Source organism: Notolepis coatsorum, assembly GCF_963971535.1.
Source record: "Notolepis coatsorum genome assembly, chromosome: 18".
In the NCBI taxonomy this organism is placed as follows: domain Eukaryota; kingdom Metazoa; phylum Chordata; class Actinopteri; order Aulopiformes; family Paralepididae; genus Notolepis; species Notolepis coatsorum.
The window spans coordinates 52,863,053-52,877,424 of NC_140182.1; the positions used below are offsets into that span (position 1 = coordinate 52,863,053).

The window sequence follows — 14,372 nt, forward strand, 5'->3', positions numbered from 1 at the left end:
ACAGATATTACAATATAATGTTCATATTAGATTAATTTATATTACATATGTTATAATAATAATTATTATTAATAATAATAATACTAAAGGTCATGTCAGTAATATCTTTGATTGGTTTGAATGAAAACCGTGTAGACTCAAACCAAGTTAATTTTGTGGAATAAGCAGGAAATGTAATTAGTGAGTCTCACTAATAAATAAATAAACAAACTGACAGACACTGGGGTGTTATGAGCTGTCACCAGATTGGAATTAATAGTTATAAGACCTGCCTGGTTCCTATAGACCTGGGGAGTCACATGATAGTTCTAAGACCTGCCTGGTTCCTATAGACCTGGGGAGTCACATGATAGTTCTAAGACCTGCCTGGTTCCTATAGACCTGGGGAGTCACATGATAGTTCTAAGACCTGCCTGGTTCCTATAGACCTGGGGAGTCACATGACAGTTCTAAGACCTGCCTGGTTCCTATAGACCTGGGGAGTCACATGATAGTTCTAAGACCTGCCTGTTTCCTATAGACCTGGGGAGTCACATGATAGTTCTAAGACCTGCCTGGTTCCTATAGACCTGGGGAGTCACATGATAGTTCTAAGACCTGCCTGGTTCCTATAGACCTGGGGAGTCACGTGATAGTTCTAAGACCTGCCTGGTTCCTATAGACCTGGGGAGTCACATGATAGTTCTAAGACCTGCCTGGTTCCTATAGACCTGGGGAGTCACGTGATAGTTCTAAGACCTGCCTGGTTCCTATAGACCTGGGGAGTCACATGATAGTTCTAAGACCCACCTGGTTCCTATAGACCTGGGGAGTCACGTGATAGTTCTAAGACCTGCCTGGTTCCTATAGACCTGGGGAGTCACATGATAGTTCTAAGACCTGCCTGGTTCCTATAGACCTGGGGAGTCACATGATAGTTCTAAGACCTGCCTGTTTCCTATAGACCTGGGGAGTCACATGATAGTTCTAAGACCTGCCTGGTTCCTATAGACCTGGGGAGTCACATGATAGTTCTAAGACCCACCTGGTTCCGGAAATTATTTCCTATGGTCTCTACTATACAGAGTTTCTCTTTTCTTTTTTTTATCAATTCTTTTTTTGTATTTAATGCAGCAAGACTTTTATGAAAAGGAAAAAAACACACGACAAAGATCCACATAGAGAAAAAGAAGAACCCACTGAGACAACAACACATAATGGCACAATCACTATTAAAACACATTTTCTCATTAAGCATCTCAAAGCATTTACCTTTATTGGTTGTAACACTAAAATAATTAAATAATCTATTCCTCCACCAAAGATTATGAACCTACACAACACAGTCTGGATAGTTTGATATGCACTGCTGCAATGTGGAAAGTCACAGTGGAATATCACTCCCCAAATAAAATGTCATGAAATTGAACTTTGTTTGAGTCTACATGGTTCTTGAGTCTAAAAGTATCAGTTTAAGTTGAGTAAACTGGTGTCTTCCAAAAATGCGGCGCACCACATACAGCGCTGCGGTGCAACGCGTCCATCCCGGGTTCGACTCCCGGACCCGGCGACCTTTGCCGAATGTCTTCCCCCTCTATCTCCCATACTTCCTCTCTCTCTCTGCCGGACTGCCCGGAGAAAAAACAATAAAATATCTACCAAAAACATAAAAATAAATAAAAAACAAGATCACAGGTTCAAGCCCCATTCAAGGACATTGTCGGAAAGTGGTGTTGTTGTCCAGCAGGGGGCACTCTGTCCTCTGAACTTGGCAGTAACAATGTCCCTGTTACGGTGATAGGGACACTGTAGCCTACAGCTGTGAGTGCCATCCTTCGAAAGAGACGTTAAACCGAGGTCCCCGACGTTCCTGGCCAAATTCCCAATCAGGTCTCTGACATGAAGGCCACCTAATCATCCCTTCCCCCCTTAATTGGCTGATATCAATCCCTGAGCCTTTCAGCCATTGTGTAGTATGATGTGTGTCTCGTGTTTATGTATAGAAGCCATTGAGCCTGCACAGTGGTGGTGATGGAGGCAAATTCCACTTTACATTGTAAAAAGCGCTTTGAGTGTGTCTAGAAAAGCATAGCCCCTTACGTGACTGCGATCTGCAAGCCAGGGGCTTTTCGTATCCGCAGTCACTCTCAGCTATGCCGCCACCAGGCTCATATTAAGTACCAAGCGCTGAATTCTGAGCTGGGGGTGGGTCAAAAATATATCAGATATGAATTTCAATGATACCCAGCGTACAATATGGGTTTAACACAGCTTTACGGTGGGGTCTGGAAGCTCGGAGTTGCTAATAAACAGTTTAAATCATTGTTACAAAACGAGTGGTACTTACAGACCGAACGTCCATTTCCGCCGTTGGTGTCACAGCGCATGCGCACCAGGCAGCCAAATAGCGGCAGAAGAAGAAAACGCCATCTTGCCAACGTTCTCTCTGTGAGTACCACTCGTTTTGTAACAATGATTTAAACTGTTTATTACAGTAGCAACTCCGAGCTTCCAGACCCCACCGTAAAGCTGTGTTAAACCCATATTGTACGCTGGGTATCTTTGAAATTCATATCTGATATATTTTTGACCCACCCCCAGCTCAGAATTCAGCGCTTGGTACTTAATATGAGCCTGGTGGCGGTATAGCTGAGAGTGACTGCGGATACGAAAAGCCCCTGGCTTGCAGATCGCAGTCACGTAAGGGGCTAAGAAAAGCACTAAATAAATGCAATGATCATTCATTCACAGTTGTCTCGATTATAAATATAAACTGGACTTTTGAAGAAGTCTTTATTCATCATGCAGTGACACACATGCAATGGGCGGCACACACAGGAACACACACATGCAATTTCTTTGGGTCGCCGATGAAATCGAGTCTCTGCGCTTGACCCATCCGGGCCTCCTTACCCCCCAAGGGCAGCCGGGAGCAGATAAGGGCTGCGGCATGGGGCTACGCCCCGGGGACCAATCCAAGGGCTCCTGTCCGTCTTCGTCAGGGAACGTGACAGCGTTGGCGATCTGTTGTGCATGTTTTTCCATTGGGTTTATCTTATCGGGAGGGGAAACGCTTGCAAGCACGGGGAGAACATGCAAACTCCACACAGAAAGGCCCGGGAGATACCCCACCTGGGTACCTGGCAAACGCGGAAACCTCCCTTTAACCACTACACCACTGTGCCGATTAGGGGCTAATTGTATTGGTTCTACTTGAACACTAGAACCATAGAAGCTAGTCTAGCTAATGTTGGCTAAGTTAGGTAACATTAAATCAAAGTGGAAATGGCGATTTTTTTTGGATCTCTCTCTCTCTCTCTCTCTCTCTCTCTCTCTCTCACACCATCCATCTTTCAGTTGAGGAGCAGTGGAGCCGTGGCACCAGCTGGCATCCCTCTCCAGTGGGTTGAGTGTCAGGCCTCGGTCCTCTTGCTAACCATGATGCAACAGTGCTCCACACAGTATGAGCTACGCAAGCTACTTAAACTGTTGGCTGACATGGAGCGGTTGCTGAAGTCAAACGGTGAGAATTGTCCTTATATATCACTGTAGTTTCGTTGTTTAAACCTCTGCTTTCTTAAACTATGTATCGGGTGATATGTTTCAATTATCTTGGGCCCCACAACAAGAATAAAAAATTAAAGTTGCATCCCTGTTAATTACAACTCAATGAATTGATCGCAATCCCTATTGCAATGTTTTCATCCATTATTTCACTGAGCTGTAATTAACACGACACAAGGATCTTTTGGGGATATATGTGATATACAGTACGTGTCATTACTCACCAAACCCTAATTGGTGAATTGCCACTTTTAAGTGATACTCAGACTTGTCCAACTCAGGAGCCACATTGATGAAGCATATTTTTTTAAAGAGCCACATACTGTACAGTGTCCATACTGCAGGTTTCATTTAACTGTAGAACAAACGGTTGCATAATGTTGCATAATAAACCAGCAGCACTACATGATAAAACCACTCAACCCTACATGACATGGACATGATTTTCATTGTGGATTAAACTCACAAAGTGTCCCAAAACCAGAACCTTTCCTACACTGGTCGAACTCCACAAAAAACAAAGACAAGAGGCTATTTTAGGTTTAGGGGCTGAATGAAAGTCATTGGAGTGTCAATTCATAATGCACATGTTCTTACTCTTAGGTCCAGACTTCAAGAAGCTGAGTCAGCTGAGCCAGGTTCTCCAGGACACCCCTGTGTGTCTCTCTCTTCGGCTTTTGGAGAGCTATTCGTCTGACGCACTGCAGGCAGGATGCCATAGCATGATGGAGCAGCTGCAGGCTGCTGGGCTGTTCACTCAGGCTAGACAGGTGGCTGAGCTGGCAGGACTGCCTATAGACAGCCTGGTCATCAGCGAGGTGAGCAAGGGCTGTGTATACACTCGTTTACTGTAAACAATGATAACCTTTTGGCTCCAGACAGTCTGGATAAAACCGTGCAACTTCAGCCGACCTGTCCCTGTGTCCCTTTTCCTTCGCCTAGTCAAGTGCTTTCATCCAGAATGTCCCTGGAGTTTCTCCCACAGAAAGACAAGTGTAATAATAGTCCAACCAGGTATAATAATAATAATAATAATAATAATAATAATAATAATAATAATAATAATAATAATAATAATTATAATTATAATTATAATTATAATTATAATTATAATAATAATAATAAACTTTATTTATAAAGCACCCTTCATGCAATAGAAAGCAGCCCAGAGTGCTTTGACAACACAAAAAATAAAATGTACACATGAATAATAAAATGCATGACTCAGTAAACAAATTGCATATCACAAGCTGTAACTGAGGGGTACAATTCCCTGACTGTATTGAGAGTATGGTATATTAAACCACTACTTAGTTATGTACTTTAATTACTGGCCATACAGTACATGAATATATATGGTGAACACCCACACAAGAATACGGCAATGACACATAAAGTTCTATTTGGAGGGTATTTATTATTATCAGAGCAAGCAACGTTAGGTTACAGATTGAGAATTATACTCGCGCTTGTAAGGCGAAGAACACACGTAAAGTAGGTCAAGAGCGTAAGTCAATGAGAATAGTAAGATGGGTCTAAACTGACGCCACCTGTGGCATAGCAATTACATAAGGCACACTAGTACCAGCTGGAGACACTGGGGGGTTCCCTCCGGGTGTAAGGCCGGCAGGGTAGAGGAATGTTCGGGTGCAAAGTCTGGGTCAACGCGGAATAACGAGGCTCCAGATACAGGAGCCAGTGCAGTACTCCCTTGATCGGTAGACAAAGCAACAGCTATAATCCAGTATGCTCGACAGCATGGATGAAAGCTAGCCAGCCTCTTCCTAGAGGCGGGCTCGAGTGATGCTCCTCACGGGGGGTAGATCCCACACGATAGTGGGGTAGACGGTTCTCTGCTCCAGCAGTCACGGTACCAAAGCAATATAATCCAACCAGAAAAGGTTCTGCAGTCGCCGGTGTAGGTTCTCCGGTGTACATATCCAACGGTTCTCGTCTAGGACTCCTCGGGTGGGGGCACGAGTTTAGGCCGCCCAGCCTGGATAAGTGCACTAGCTATATACACGACGAACCGGTGGTAATGCTGGTCACTGAAGAACGGTAGCCGCACGATACACTATAAATGATAGACTATTACTTCACATTAGAATAAGTCGAACTCAACGGTACTGCGTTAAACTCTGACACTTTAGCAATCTATTCGCACGCGGTTCTCAAGGCTCTATTCAGAGGCAAAGTTGCCCACTTCACTGCACGTTGTCTCGTGGTGAAGGCTTTACTAGTAATGAACGAATTGCTGCTGTTTCCACCTGCGCCGTATTTATACGTAAGGTGAATTATCTAGTGCCAACCTCAGTTCTGTCTCGTATTACTGTGCAAACCTGGACATGTTGAGACATGCCTTGGCGTTGCCTTTGAACTTGCCGTTGGGGGTATGGTCGTTGGCGCCTAGGGGTCGCTGTCCAATAGGAGAGCGAATATTATGGTCTGGTTTGTACCCAGGTAAAGGGATATTCCGTGTATATATACAAAGAATATACAAGGGATATCAAACGATATACAAATATTATACAAGGGATCTCAAGCAATAAATATATATATTCGGTTTAATCTGACCCTTTGTAACACAAGCAATACAATAAGTAGAAACAATAAGAGTTAAATAAAATGATTAAAACAAAACGAATATACTAAATCCAGTTAAAAGCCATATTAAAATTTCGCCAGGAGATCATGCCATTGCTGGTGGCCTCATTTAACTACACTCTTAGAAAGGGCATCCCCCGGGGCGGTTAGGTGGCCGAGCGGAGATTGCGTTCGTCACCAGCCCCGGAGCTGAGCTGGATTTGCCTGTTCGAATCCAGCTCATGAATGAATGAATGAATGAAAACTTTATTTAACAGATTGCAGAATGGGTACAATACAGTACGGCTCAATACATACAATTGTTAAGGGGATGCAGACCTGAGAAAGACGTTTGTCTTGTTTCCATCAGGGTCCTCACAGCTCCGGGGTTGTCACCAGCTTGGCTGGCCGTCTGCACTGATACAATTGGCTGTATCAGAGGGTGGGAGAAGCTGGCGGGGTGGGTCCGGGTCGTTGTAAACAGCGACTCCTACAGTTCGGTCGGGGCGCCTGCTAAGCGCGGATTGGACGTGAGGGGGATAGTGTGGTCCTCCCACACGCTACGCCCTCTCAATGAGAATCCGCGCTGCCAGGTGAAAAGAAGCGGTGATTGGCTGGACGTGTGTCGGAGGAAGCACGTGGTAGCCTCCACTCTCCCAGATGATCCAGGAAGGGACTGGGAATTGGCATACGACTAACATTGGGATGGGAGAAAATCGGCGGAAAATGGAGGGGGAAAAAGACCAATAAAAAAATAAAAATAAAGGGCATCCCCCCTCCCTCCTGGAGGGAGGCGACTATAACAGTACTTCCCAAGGAGGGTAAAGATAAGGAATTATGTAGTTCGTTTAGACCAATATCGATCCTTAATTTGGATTATAAGCTGTACGCCTCCATTATCACGAAAAGATTAGAACAGTTTTTGCCAGACCTAATAAACACGGACCAAACTGGATTTATATCTGGTCGCCAAACCCAGGATAACTTAAGACGAACACTACATATTATGAATCAGATTAAACAAACCAACGTTTATTCGGCCTTATTAAGTCTGGATGCGGAAAAAGCGCTTGATTGTGTGAGCTGGGACTATTTATTCTTGGTACTAGAAAGGTTAGGATTCAAGGAAGATTCAATTAGGTGTTTTAAAACACTATATACAAGACCCACAGCGAGAATAAAAGTAAACGGTCGATTAACAAATCCGATCGCCCTAGAACGCGGTACACGCCAAGGATGTCCATGTAGCCCCGCCCTGTTCGCGATTTTCATTGAACCGCTAGCCAAGCAATTAGGGAAGACCCCAATATAACAGGTATTAATATAAAAGAAACAGAGCATGAGATAGCATTATACGCGGATGATGTCTTAATTTACTTAAAAAACCCTAGTCTGAGCCTCCCTAGACTAATGGACCTTATTGAAACCTATGGTCAACATTCGGGATACAAACTAAATATAGGAAAATCACAGATACTTACATATAACTATATCCCCCCAAGAGAAATAAAAGAAAATTACAATTTAAATTGGAACATGAAGTCCATAAAATATCTGGGAGTAAGGCTGACTAAGGACTTAACTAAATTATATGAAGCAAATTACCAGCCCCTAAACACACAAATAAAAAAATATATAGAAAGATGCTCATTAGCCCCCCTGGATTTCACCTCCAGAATAGACTCAGTAAAAATGAACGTAGTCCCTAGACTGCTATATCTTTTCCAGTCCGTGCCGGTGGAAATCCCTGCTAAACAGTTTAACGAGTGGGACAGGATGATTTCTAGATTCATATGGAGCGGGGAAAAACCGAGAATTAGGTTCCGGACACTCCAACTCCCTAAAGAGAAGGGAGGCATGTCTCTCCCAAATCTGAAGGAGTGTAACTGAGGGGTACAATTCCCTGACTGTATTGATAAGTATGGTATCATTAAACCACTACCGCTTTATGTACTTTAACTACTGGCCACACAGTACATGATATAGATATGATGAACACTTTCCCACCATGAAACCAAGTCCACACAAATGTATAAGTCGAATATTTAATATATAGCAAAGGGTATATACAACGTTCACTTAATGACATTTATGATTTGAATGCACTTGTAAGGCAAATGAGTATTCGTAGGCAAATCAACATTGAATGTCCAATCTCTGGTTACGCAGGAAGCAAGTATACAACCTGGTTCTTTAGGGAACTATAGCGATGGTACTTAATGATTATAGCTGGATATACTAAAGGGGGGTCCTGCTGGTTGTAAGTCAGTAGGGGGGGGGGGGGGGGGGGGTTAGGAGAGCCGCCGGCGATATCCCATCTGGCCAACGATTTCTTGGGAGAATTCAGAGTGCTGAACACGGTGCCCACAGAACCTTGGTCCACAGATGAATACAGTTGGGCCCTCTTGTAGACGGTAGCTGCCGGTCCACAACGAAGAGTGGTGAGGCGACCTCACTCGGGGTAGAGCGCCGTCTCACCTGGACTCCTCTCGGGGGGTAGTTCCAACACTCACCAGTGTTGGCTGTTATCCATGGCATAAATCAAAGCACCCAAAGCAAGTAGATAATCCAAGCCGTGTAGGGCTCGCCGTCGTCCGGGTAAGGTAATCCAATGTGCAGGTCCACTCGTCCTAGCCCAGAACTCCTCGGATGAAAGCACCACACGTGGTCTGCCCAGCCTGGTTAAGACTCTAGATAACGCGAGGAAACGATGGGGGTACTACTCACTGTATAACTCTAACCGAACGATGCACCATACATAATAGACTATTATTAACTTAATAGAAATACGTCCCACTCGACGGTATAGTGCCAAACTATGACAATTCAACTATTAATCCACACGATGTCTCAATGCCATTCTGAGGCCAAGTTGACCATACTGCACCACACGTGTATCGTGGGTGAGGCTTAACGTCTTGCCACTAGGTTGGAGGGTAAAGAACTAAGGGCTAAGGGACTAAAAAGAGAAAATTCTACTTTACTTGCGCCATATATATATGCGCTGTGAACAAATAGTACCATTCGTATTTCGCCAGACGTATTCCTACGCGGAACCGGGCTAGTAACGACATGTTCGTCGGCACGATTGAACTTGAACCAAGGGGCTTGGCTGCTGGCGCCAAGTTCTTGTCCAATGAGAGAATGAAACTATTATGGGCTGTTAGTAGACTAAAGGGATATTCAGTGTATATGTACAAGGAATATACAAGGGATATCAAACGATATACAAATACTATTAAATATATATCCATAAATAAATATATATATTCGGTTTAATCTGATCCTTCACAACAAGGAGTATTATTACCGGTATGCAGCACAAATAAGACCTTTGGTCTGTTGGTGTGAAAGGGACTACGAAGCGAAGTGGAAGGACATTGAAGTGAAATCAATTTATATACTACTCCAGACAGTAATTGGTGATAGACAGCAGGCCAAGACCATATATAGAAACTTAAACCCATTTATTGTACACACCCTACAGACATGGTTAAAAATTGTGAAACAATTCAAGTTAGAAAAAAGGATTAGGATCTTGAGGTGGTTTGCCTTCGATTTAGGATTTAAACCAAGAATGTATGATCAAACATTTAAGGAATGGGCTCTCCGAGGTATTACCTCATTCAGCACAATGGTAGAGAATGGAGAACTTGTGAGCTTTCAAACCTTGAAAGATGCATACGGTTTGGATAAACACGACTTCTTCAGATACCTACAACTACGCCAGTACTTTCTAAAAGAGGTAAAGGTATCTGAGCCCAATACCCCAATAGACAGTGTTATTCAGATATTCATTCAGGCATACAAAGACAAGATGAGTAAAACTGTGTCAAAATTATATAATAGCTTTGTTCAGGCCAGAACTGACTCCACAAGTTACATTAAGACAAATTGGGAAAATGAATCAAACATTGAAATAACTGAAGACGAATGGGAGAACATGTGCAGAACTCAATGTAGCTTGACTAATTCAAAAACATGGAGAGAATTCTGCTGGAAAAACTTGACTAGATTCTTCATAACTCCCAAAATCAAATCCCGACAAGTAGGCATAGAGCAACCATGTTGTAGACAGTGCGGCCAGAGGGAGGCAAACCACTCTCATATCTTTTGGAATTGTCCAGGTATTCAACGTTATTGGCAAGATGTCCACTCCACCATGCAGGTTATATTGAATTTTAAGATACCGGAGACCTTCTCCTATTTGTACCTGGGTAACTTACCTGAGGAATTGGTAGGAGGAGACAGATATTTGATAAAAATATTTTTAGCAGCAAGTAAGAAAGCGATCACGCGTCTCTGGTATCAACAAGATTAAAGTAAAGAATATTCACCATACCTATAGGGAAAGTAAGAGAATTGAGAACTCAGCATGTGAAAAGTATATTCTTGAAAAGTGACACTAATAATGCAGCCCGGGATTGTGTTTTTGTTATGTCTTGTTGTTTGTGATTGTTTGCTCATTGTGAAAAACAACAAAAAGAAAGTTATAAAAAAAAAAAAAGCCATATTAAAAATGTGTTTTCAGATACTGTTTAAAAAGGTCCACTGAGCCCATCTTTCTCATTTCTTTGGGTCGAGTGTTCCACAGTTTCGGTGCGTAATAGAAGAAGGCTGATTCTGCCATTTTTCTGTGGGGGACTTTAGGGACAATTAGACTTGCTTCAGTGGACCTACCGTAAAGTGTTCTTGACGGACTGTAAAACAGCAGAGACTCTGATATACAATGGTGGTAATGTAACAACCTTTTCTGGATAATGTAACAACTTTTTCTATTGCTTTTATTTTTTAATTAACACTTAAAACACTTGTTTGTGAGTGTTTGCCTTCTTCCTTTCACACAAGTGACTTTTGAAGTCTGACCTGCACCTGCTGAGGCCAGTCAGGCCGTATGTTACTTTTACTAGTAATAACTAACTTGATGAATTCACAACAAGTAGAGCTTAATGACTGTAACACCAGTGATGATTTTATGTGGCTCATTTATACAGGAATGTCACTGGTGTTACTGGTGTGGAGTTTCCATGTGCTACTGCCATGTGTCGGATGTCATGTCTTCAGTCATATCAAAATAATTTGTATGTTCAATTACCCCCCCCCCCTAATGCACTTTATGTCAAGGAATTGTTCATCCCATCTGTTACGTTTAATAAGAATAATAAACGTACATTTCATTTGAACTTGCGTTAATTCAACTAAAGTCTTCCATTTCTAACCACTAGTGGCTCTGTTCCATGGTAATAAATGCAGTGATTTTCAATATTTAAGTGAGTTAAGACATGGTTAGGTTAGGTTCAGAAAGTGCTTAGATGGCATATTAGCCTCTTCAAAATGTCATAGTAACGTAGTAATAAAAAGTAAAGTCAAAAGTAAAAGTAACGTAGTTCCATCATGGTTATATGATTGGTTGGCTGAATAGGTAGACAAATAGTTCATAACCCATAGCTGGTCAGGTTATTACCCCTAGTGTCCATAGTGCCTTGTAACTATGTTCAGCCTGGCTGGTGCTAGCCATGGTCTAGCATGGTATAGTATGGTTGGGTTTGGGTTTCCAGTTGCTAGGCAACCTTTCAAAATCGACACCAACAACTGTGGTACACAAGCTAAACCATGATAGACCATGAGGTTGTGAAAGGTGGTTGTCTCAGCCATGGTCCAGCTAGGTTTGGCCAGGTTCTAAACACAATGGAGACACTCACTGTGTGCCAGACAGGCCACAGCATGGCTCCAGCTAAATACTAAATACTCAGCTAAATACTCTGCCTACTCTCCTTACAAAACTAGGACACACAATGTCACCATTTGAACTGGTCTTACACAAATTCCCAGAGTGGCTAACAGTATGGGTGAATGACTGAATGAGTGAGGTGCTTCCCATCTAAAAAAAACGATTGAATTTCATTTCATCCAGTTACTTCAGGACTTGAAAACACAAAGGACCAAGCATCAGTGGGAGAGGAGGGACAGTCATGTAACCTTTTGGAGGAAATGTCACAACCAGTTCAGGGCCAACAGCACGAATCCGGAAGCGGCCTCTGAGTTCTTCCGGTCCCAAGCAACCGCTGCTGTGGAATCTCTCCAAGGAGGCAGCGGCACTGCTTCTCAGACGGAGCTACTGAGCGTCCAGGAGAGGTGCCTCCTCTACAGCCTCGCCGGCCACTGGCTCTCCTTCCTCACCACAGTTCCGGTGGTCCGCCTGGAGGACCTGGAGAAGCGGTTGTGGGCTGGACGTGTTCGCCAGCATGTCCTTCTCGCCGCCATTGACAGAGAGAGCATGTTCGCCCCGCCACTCCCCCCCACCACCGCCGTCGCTCCAGAAGTGAACTCATACGAAGCGATGGCCAAGGAATTTTCCTTTCTAAAGATTCCTGCACTCAACCAGATGAAGTATCTGAGTCTGGAAGGCCTGCCCTGTTCCACACATGACGAGGAGGGAGGAGGTGAATCGGCGCTTGAGGCGGAGGAGCAGAGGGCACTAGCAGCTCTTGTGGACCAGCTGTTGGACGAGGGTTGTATTCACGAGGCCAGCCGTGCATGTCACTACTTCTCCCTCTACCACCATGACATGTGGGTGGTGCTTCGTTGCCGCGGCCTCGCCTCCGGGGAGTTAAACGCTGCTGACCTGCAGGACGCCACATCACATGACCCACCCAAGATGTGCTCTGCTAGCTGTAAGCATCCCCTTTTGTTCTCTTGACATACACACAGGATTGAGGAAGTTACTTCTGAAATGTAATCAGTTACAGCGGATGTAACTTATTCAATCGTCTTTGTATGGAAGTATACCTGTCTAAATAACTACTCCTCTGGAATACTCAAACTCTGTAATGTAACATATGTTAGTTGTCCTAAAATAACATGTATATTAATGCTGGACCAGAAATAATAGAACCTGCCAACTGGCTTAAATTCAAACATATGGCTCTGTTGAGGAACCCCTTTTGGTTGCCCCAAACAATAGCTTAATTCACACGTAGCTGAGAGGCCAATGGCTACAGCCCCCACCCCTCTCTCTACTTAAAGGTGTCTTATAAATGGCCTTTTCCAGTGTTTAGCATTGTTTCCTAGCAATGGGGGTTTATATCAATGGGGTCTGTGTCTCTCTCTAATTCTCATTTAGACTCATCAGTCTAGTCTCGAGTTCACGAGATCCTCCCTCACTCAACTAAGGCCATGGTTAGACTAGTGTTTTTGTGGCTCGTTTTTATACGTTTTTGAATACGTTTGATGTCCCTATTACACAGAAATGCGTTTTTTGGCGGATACGGCTGAAACACTAAATTGTGTTTGTGTTTTGGAGAACCCCTAAAAAACGCGCCGACAACAGCCGTGTAGTCAGCACGGAGCCGTTGTTGCGAAAACGCCCATGCGCAGTAGATACCATCTGCGTGCCCTTCCGGTGACAGCAGAGCTGTCCCAAACCAAATAGCTGCAGCTACTATGTGTTGTCAAGTTATTGTTATAAGGACCCCAGTCCAAGCTACAACAGTCTGCATTCCCTTAACAATTGTTTGTATTGAGCCGTATTGTATTGTACCCATATGCAATATGTTAAATAAAGTTTACATCCATTCATTCTGCTAGCATTACCGATTGGCACTGCCACTGGATAACATGAGCTAGTGTTAGCCATCAAACCCTGTTAGCTCAAAGCTCCTCTTTCAACTTAACAAGCATTAAACAAAACAGTCATCTATTTACCTTTGTTTAATACACACAGCGTTGTCTCTAATGTTATCTAACCACTGATAGCTCCCGATATCATCAGTTTGGTGCTGGCTAAGTAGCGTGAGCTAACGTTAGCTTCTAGCCACAATGCTATACTGTTATAATGGCAAATTCCATTGACGTTAGCATGCAGCTAACAATGCTACCGATCTTTTTTTAGACTAAACTATCCGCTCTTGGTGGTCACTTGTGTTGATGTTAGTTTTGTTTCATCAACAAATGACAGGCAGAACACACAGTGAATGTATCCGTTTTGTTTATTGCACTTTTATTAGGCTTTGCTGAAAAAGAATTGCTGCATTGAGTAAATAGGCAAGATGGTGGCACGGCATAGGCGCCTGCCTTGTTGACATTTTCTTTGCTGGAGCTTCCAGGAAGTGTATTGGCACATTCAAGTTATGATTGGTTGAAATTGCCTTCATGTTCGCCACCTACTGCCACCTACTGCTTTGGCAGTGTACTACATCACTGTGCCCAGGTGACAAAAACGAAAGTGTGACTCGAGGCTGCCGCGT

At 43.5% G+C, this 14,372-nt stretch overlaps 1 protein-coding gene across 3 annotated transcripts in view; it reads left to right on the top strand.

Moving 5' to 3' along the window:
• spg11 (SPG11 vesicle trafficking associated, spatacsin) overlaps window positions 1-14,372 on the top strand; it is a 165,635-nt gene that overhangs the window by 127,543 nt on the left and 23,720 nt on the right. For all 3 annotated transcript variants that reach the window (XM_084334705.1, XM_084334706.1, XM_084334707.1), the window contains exons 28-30: window positions 3,337-3,502; window positions 4,147-4,361; window positions 12,041-12,800. In XM_084334705.1, the coding sequence (XP_084190831.1) occupies window positions 3,337-3,502; window positions 4,147-4,361; window positions 12,041-12,800 (1,141 nt within the window). The remainder of the gene's footprint in view (window positions 1-3,336; window positions 3,503-4,146; window positions 4,362-12,040; window positions 12,801-14,372) is intronic.